General features: G+C 43.0%; 1 protein-coding gene across 8 annotated transcripts; it reads left to right on the top strand.

Moving 5' to 3' along the window:
- The first annotated feature begins 1,000 nt into the window (after nucleotides 1-1,000).
- On the top strand, nucleotides 1,001-6,565 carry LOC119336988. Of its 8 annotated transcripts, none has more exons than XR_005162952.1 (9): nucleotides 1,001-1,744; nucleotides 1,841-1,926; nucleotides 2,047-2,153; nucleotides 2,754-2,821; nucleotides 2,941-3,110; nucleotides 3,579-3,620; nucleotides 3,956-4,037; nucleotides 4,903-5,246; nucleotides 6,284-6,565. XR_005162952.1 is itself a non-coding variant. In XM_037609082.1 (9 exons), the coding sequence occupies exons 4-8, from the start codon at nucleotides 2,962-2,964 to the stop codon at nucleotides 5,190-5,192; spliced, it is 468 nt and encodes a 155-aa protein (XP_037464979.1). In that variant the 5' UTR covers nucleotides 1,003-1,744; nucleotides 1,860-1,926; nucleotides 2,754-2,821; nucleotides 2,941-2,961; the 3' UTR covers nucleotides 5,193-5,246; nucleotides 6,284-6,565. The 8 variants fall into 8 exon arrangements, 6 of the variants coding, with proteins under 6 accessions (XP_037464979.1, XP_037464978.1, XP_037464975.1 ...); XR_005162951.1 differs by having other exon boundaries at nucleotides 1,002-1,744; nucleotides 1,860-1,926; XM_037609082.1 differs by lacking the exon at nucleotides 2,047-2,153 and having other exon boundaries at nucleotides 1,003-1,744; nucleotides 1,860-1,926; nucleotides 4,903-5,017; nucleotides 5,113-5,246.
- The last annotated feature ends 348 nt before the right edge of the window (nucleotides 6,566-6,913 follow it).

The raw sequence follows: 6,913 nt of genomic DNA on the forward strand, positions 1-6,913 counted from the left end.
AAAAATAATGATCAAACTACGAGGTAGCTATAGTTCAAATTTGACCCGCTTCCACCTGAATCGGCGGAAATTTATCTTTTTCACGAGAGGTGGATCGAAACTTTTTGCACCCAACCATTTGGTCAATTGTGCATTAAATATGTCCTAGTATTTTATAAAATTGATTAGGTACAATTTTGCAACAAGTATATGGTAGGTCCTTCACAAAAAAACTCATTTCGGGCAATCGAAAAAATGGAAAATGAATTTTTCGTCCAAAGAAAATGAAAACATCCTTAGGCAACATTGTTTGTCATTCCAAGATGCACCCTTATGCACAATATAAGATCATTTGAACAAACTATGTCATGAATGTGGCCATAAGATTGAGCATTTGGGTTGAAAGCCATGCATCTTCACACTTGATAGCTCGTTTCTGAGAACACTTTTAAAAATAATCACCGTATTACAAGTTTATAATTTTTGCTGGTAACATGGCCACATATAAAGACACAATGCGAAGGTTTTCCAATTTTTTTTATTTTTTTATTTTTTATGCCCGTTTCAAAATGCAGTCAAAATGGCGGGCATGACCGTTCCTAGCTAGTGGTTGAATCTTGGAAAACTTTTGATGTTTCTCTGATTAAATAGATACTTATGTACCTACAAATGATTTTTGGAAAAATAAAAAGCAAACTATGAGGCAGCTGCAGTTTAAATTTGACCCGCTTCCAACTGAATTGGTGGAAATTTGTTTAAATGAACAAAAATAGCTAGAAGGATCGAACCTGCATACAAATTGGTGATCATCCATAAAATGTGGTCTAAACTAAGTGAAATATTTAATGATGCCATTTGCAAAATAATGTTGCTAGTTGCTTCACAAACCCCCCTGTTTTTAGCACTAAGAGCTAATTTTGATAAATACCTCATGTTTTGAACCAATCAGGAAGCAGCCCACGGATCACCCCCCTGTAGTCGATCTGAGTCGTCCACACTCTCCCTCAGTCCCTCGATCCAGCGTCTCTCGCTCACCTCTCGTCCCTCTCCCACCACCCTCCCTCTCTCCCTCCCCGATCCAGATCGCCGCCGCCTCCCCCTCTCTGTCTCCCCGATCCAGATCGGCCGCCTCTCTTCCCTTCCTTCTGCCGCTTCCCTCTCTCTCTTCCCGTCGCCGGCGGTGGCGCCCTCCTTCCCTCACGCTGCACCTGAACCTCCCTCCACCGCCTCTAGGGTTCCTCTCCCTGATCCCCAACCCACTAGCGCTCTACTCCTCCCTTGCTGCTGCCACCTCCGGCGCTCGATCCTGGCGACCTCAGGCGGGAATCGAAGACCCCTGTCCGACGAGATCCGGCGCGCGCAGCGAGATGCATCTGCCTCTCCCTCGGTCCCCTTCCCACTCCCTACCACCACTCATCCATGGCTCCCTCACAAGAAGTCGCTGTCGCCGCCGCCACCAAGGAGCCATCCAACAACGGCAATGGCACGGCCGCCGCCCCCAAGACCAAGACGTCGGCCCTGAACGAGGGGATCCTGTCCTCGATCACGTGCCAGTCGGTGGCGGCGCACCCGTGGCACGACCAAACAATCTACACAGTCCTGTCCTCGGCTTCGAGCAGCGCTGCCTCGCCAACACCAGAGGTGATTCATCCTCGACCCCAAGAAGCACATCGACGTCGTCGTCGCAGTCCTCTCCCGCTTCCTCGACCCCAAGAAGCTCGCCAGCCTCACCGATTACTGCAACGACCACATCTACATCTCCGAGGTCCGTCTCTGTCCAAACTCCAAACCTTTCTCTTCTTTTCTGACTGTCAACATGAAAACGATGATTCCATGGATCTGATCTGTCTGCTGAATCCAGTTCCTTGGCTTGACTACAGGAGGGACCCTATCCATCATCCGATTCTGATTGACGACTTCACCTCGTCGATCGAGATTCCATTCGAGGTTGTTGACCAAGCGATCCAATCCAAGGGGGTCCTTTTGCATTGCTGATTGAAGTTGTGCTCTCCTTATCAGTCTTTTTATTTTACTGTACTGTATCATCATGCAGACTTGTGGTTTCAGACTTTCAGTTCAGTTTGGTCAGATATATCTCCTGCCATGCTCTTCTATTTGTGCTTAATTGATTCCTGGACGGTCGTGGCTATCTATCTTAGCCCCATCTATCAAGGGTAATCAATGTACTAGTGCAATGTTGATCTGCATCTTATCTTATATGTGGGGAAAATGATGGATTCAAATTGCAGGAGCTATCTTAATTAGCTTCTTCTATCTATCGTACACAGTTTGCTTGATGTCCATGTTTATCCAGAATGTTTGGTGACCCTACTGCTTCTTTTGCATTGCTCATCTATTGATAGAAATATAGAACCAGCGTACATGGTCTGGAACCTTTTGATTTCGGTTGCATTGCTCCCATCAGTCGCTTAGTTCATCTATATATCAATATGTGCTCCTTAGTTCATGCAACCTTTTGATATCGGCGCTACAAATCTGTGTTAAACTAATTTCTAGACGACAGTGGCTACCTTAATTAGCTTGGTTAGTTAGTGGTAAATGTGGTATGCTGTGTATTGTTAATCTGCATGTTATATGTGAGAAATCTGATTCAAATTGCCATTTTAGCGCATGTCAAAATTGGGATTTTGGACATGCTATAAATACTTGCTAGCGACGGCTAACCTGTGACTGGTCCTTTTGACTGATTTGTGCTCCTGAGTGTGTTTTCTTCTGTTTCTGAATGTGTTTCTTTGACTGTTTGTGGGATTCAGACAAGAAGAACGAGAACAGGCGACTTCCTGCCTTCAGAAGATGCCTATGAGGCCATCCAGCACTCCATGTCAGTCCCCATTCCCCCTCGACTAGCAACATACGAGTTTCTAGATTCACCATGTCAAAACATGAGCAATTAGGAACAAATTGTTTGATTGATGCTTGCTGCTTTACTGTTACCGGCAGGGATCAGGGGTGAGGGGAGGGATGGCGGAGGCGTTCGACATGTACCGGCAGTCGGTGATCGGCGTGGCCCTCATCGAGACGCTAGATGAGATGTGTCTCATCCAATGTATGTGTGCAGGTCGGCGCCTGCAGGGTGGTCGCCGAGGACGCCTTCAACTGCATCCACAGGGGTAACAATGCATCCCGTCTCACTGAGTATAGAAATGTTAGGCACAGGATCTGGATTTATTTGTGTGGATGTTTTTTAAGTTAACTCATCAACTGACTCTCTCACTCTAAAAATGACAAAACTCATAAACTGATGGATCCGTTCCCGGAAATAGATAAAAAGGGGATTTCCTTTTCTGGATGAAGGTCCACATGCTCGCAAAGAGGCAGAGTTAGCTTAGGTTCAGAGCGCGCCATATTTCAGTTAACACCTAGGCATATTCAGTTGTTTATATCAAGCACCACCAGCTGTGTCTCATAAAAAGCAATCTCTGCAGAGACGCAGAGTGGCTAGATTCAGAACTGCGCTGTCTGTTGTTATCCAGCGTTACAGAGCAGTATTTTTCACTCGTGTACAGTAGTGCATACATCAGTTTGTGTTGGTGCTGTGCAGACAAATGTGACACCAAATTATCTTGGTTTCTTTGCAGGCCAGAATGGGGCGTTGGAGAAGCTGCCGGCCGGCAGATCTGGTAAGACAACAAGTACTGCACTGGAACCTACTAGTATGGCAGTATTGATATAATGAAACATGTGATGCAATATACTTCCTCTGTTCCTAAATGTAAGTCTTTGTAGAGATTTCACTATGGACTACATACGGAGCAAAATGAGTGAATCTACACTCAAAATGCATCTATATACATCCGTATGTGGTTCATAGTGGAATCTCTACAAAGACTTATATTTAGGAACGGAGGGTAGTTCCTTGCATACATGTGATTATACTTCTGCTTAATTTCTAGTATAACTTTCTTCGGAGTGTAGATATATGTGTACTAATTAGACACTGAACGAGTACTTGCAGTGTGAAAGCCACCATTGAGAGGTACAAAAAGGCCAACAGTGACACATCCAACTCTCGCAAAGTTGCAGAAGTCAATGCCCAGGTAACATCATGTCATTCTTTCACTCTACAACAATTGCTTGAATTGACACCCAAGATGTGATCTGTAAAGTGAACACCTTCTACTAGTCCTTTTCTGCTCAGTTACTACATACGGAGTACTAGTACTATTTACAGTAGATTGCTAGACTTTGCTCCTGAACCTGAACCTCAAATCCCTTTGCTACTGGCTGGGGCGCCCTTCCCTGTTTTTTGCGGATGTATTACTATTTTTTGTTTGCCTGAAAAACCAAGGAGCTACTACCTAGTACAAAAATATCTGAATCTGTCATAGAAACACCATACCAGACAACCATATTTCTGGCGGATGCATGTCATCAATCATTCCTGGCAATCTTATTTCCTTATATTAAATAAGTACTCGTATGTTTTGAGTGATTCATTGCTTGAAGCTAGGCAGTAAGTATATGGCAAGCCCTTCAATTATATACGGTGATTTAATTGTTGCTTCAAGTGCTTTTTTTATAAGCTGCAAGCCATCCAGCAACATGTTCGAATTTATTTGTACAAGTTAACTAAATGGACAAGAAACATCATAACGAGAAGTTGAACTATCATCCACTGTTATGATTCCTTTTTGAGCACTGTGGTGATTCAGAAGCAACAAATCATAACAATTAGAGTCGGCCGCTCCAGCCAAGCTCCTTACAGATTCTCTTTTTAAAGAACCATCCTTACAACACAGTTACGTATTTCTAGTAATTTTTATGAAGAAACACTTACCTTGCACCCATCTAATATGCAATTCTAATAATATGTGATGCCTGATTTTTTTAGTTGTACATGCCATTCCTGCATGAATTCCTTTTCTTATGTACCAACTCCCTAATCATGTTTTGTGTTTTCAGTTTGCTATGTTAGGAGACCCTGGTGTGCTATATGGAGAAGCAAAGCAGCAACCCACAACCCGACCTGTGACTCCAGATGAAGGCACCACGACGCACCATGATTATCCCTTGGAACGTCAGCTCTTGGACAGTAACTTCCTCTCAATTTGTGCTCTGCTTGATATCAATTCCTTGTATGGCTACTGCATTGATGCAAGTTGTAATGTGCAGGGCTTGCGAGTTTGCACCCCGCCATCTGGACGGAAAAAGGAGGGGGCATCATCCACACCGTGGAGTTGGTTGAGCCTTGAGTGCGACCTGGAGAAGCAGGGCATCGTCTGGGGTCATCTCTTGCTTGTGATGTGGTAAGAAATGAGCACCACTCTTTGTCGTGCATGTATCGAAATGGCAGAAATGTCGAATACATGTTTGCTCTCAGCTGGGATACTTGCTTGTACTTAGTTATGTGATTTATTCATGTTCGTGCTGCTTGTTAAGCGATTATCTGTATGCCATTGCTACCCCGTTGCGTATCTCTCTTTTCTTATGTGCTGCATTGTAGATATGCTTGATGGAGTGAATGCTTTCATCTCTCGTTGTGTCAAACCTTTACTATGTACCATGCTTAGTGTTCACTGTACTGAGGCATTGGCCATCGGAATTTCGGCGTGTATGCATAATTTTAGTTCTAGATGTGTCCAATGCAAACATTACTATCAACTGTTAAATTGATTTTAAAATTTCTCATTAACTTCATTTCAAATGATGATTGGATTTGGTACCAATTTATTGTTGGCCTGCATGTGCTATGTACCTTGCTTTGATTTTATGTAGCAACTGCCTTAGTACCTTTTCTGTCATGTGGTGTCCACGGATTGAAATGTTGGCTGTTATATATTGATTGTAGTATCGAAAATGCCTCAAACCTGAAATACTTAAAATAGATTGTCATTCCTTTCTTGTTAGTTTTGATACCGGCAATGCTACACGTACAAACGATTTATAGGCTTTTACAGGATGGTTAACCTTGATTGGTCAATAGGTGAGTGAGGCAGCCCACCCCCCTGAAAATCAGGGGTGGGAGGTTTGTGATTGGTTGTTAGATGGAAGGAGCGTGTAAAAGCGTGTAAGTCTTTGTATGTCTAGCATTTTTGGTTTTGATACCCATATACCTACCCTATACTCTTTCCTTTTGTGCATGTTAATTCAGTGTTTGTGTTGATTTGATGCCAATGTTCAGAAGCAAGATTTTGATGGATGGGTTTATGTGTTCTGCTAGTATATATGCACGCTAGTATATATGAACACGGATTGGCCTTCATTATTTTGTATCTACTGTTAGATATATGCTGTTAGATTTGCTTTTATTTTGTACCTAAACATTTTGTTCTATAACGTGCAGATGCTGGCGTTTTATGTTTGGTCGCGAGCATAAAGACGAAGAAGTCGGAAGAAGCATAGTTCAAGCTCATTGGAGCTAGTTCAAGGAGTAATGAAGCCCTTCATGCTGATCGTATTGGAGCAAATTGAAGCACGAACTTGGCTCATGTGACATATTGTACACCTGTAGAGCTTGTTATACTGTGATGACATTTGTATGTTTGTTGATGTAACAGATTGTTGCTTCTTGTTATGAAGTATTACACATGTTTTCTGTCTATTTTGATTCAAATATTGGTTGTTTAGTTATTGGCATATTGAAATCTGAGGAACATGACCATGACAACAAGGACCCACAAACCAGAATCGGATATTTGGGACCCACTTATCAGAACCTGACAATTGGGACCCATTTGAAAAAAGAAAAAAAGGCCACTACCCAAAAATAAGAAGGCCGAATTATAGGGCCTGGCCCATGCAGCTTACCAAAATTGAAAGAAAAAAATAACAACAAATGGGCTGAATTAATGGGCTTGGCCCATGTAGAACACCTAATTGGACTGGGCTGAATCTTACCTACGACCAATTCAATTGGTCACAATTTTGCCACATCAGCTTGCCACGTTGGATCCGATGTGGCCTGAGCAGACAA

The sequence above is a fragment of the Triticum dicoccoides genome, chromosome 7B (assembly GCF_002162155.2).
Source record: "Triticum dicoccoides isolate Atlit2015 ecotype Zavitan chromosome 7B, WEW_v2.0, whole genome shotgun sequence".
In the NCBI taxonomy this organism is placed as follows: Eukaryota; Viridiplantae; Streptophyta; class Magnoliopsida; order Poales; family Poaceae; genus Triticum; species Triticum dicoccoides.

What these genes read in the sequence shown, in the direction of transcription:
- LOC119336988 (XM_037609081.1), top strand. Translation starts at nt 2,962, where the DNA reads ATGGCGGAGGCGTTCGACATGTACCGGCAGTCGGTGATCGGCGTGGCC. An exon ending in CTTCAACTGCATCCACAGGG is followed by an intron (nt 3,111 to 3,578) that starts GTAACAATGCAT and finishes GTTTCTTTGCAG; the next exon opens with GCCAGAATGGGGCGTTGGAG. An exon ending in TTGCAGAAGTCAATGCCCAG is followed by an intron (nt 4,038 to 4,902) that starts GTAACATCATGT and finishes TTGTGTTTTCAG; the next exon opens with TTTGCTATGTTAGGAGACCC.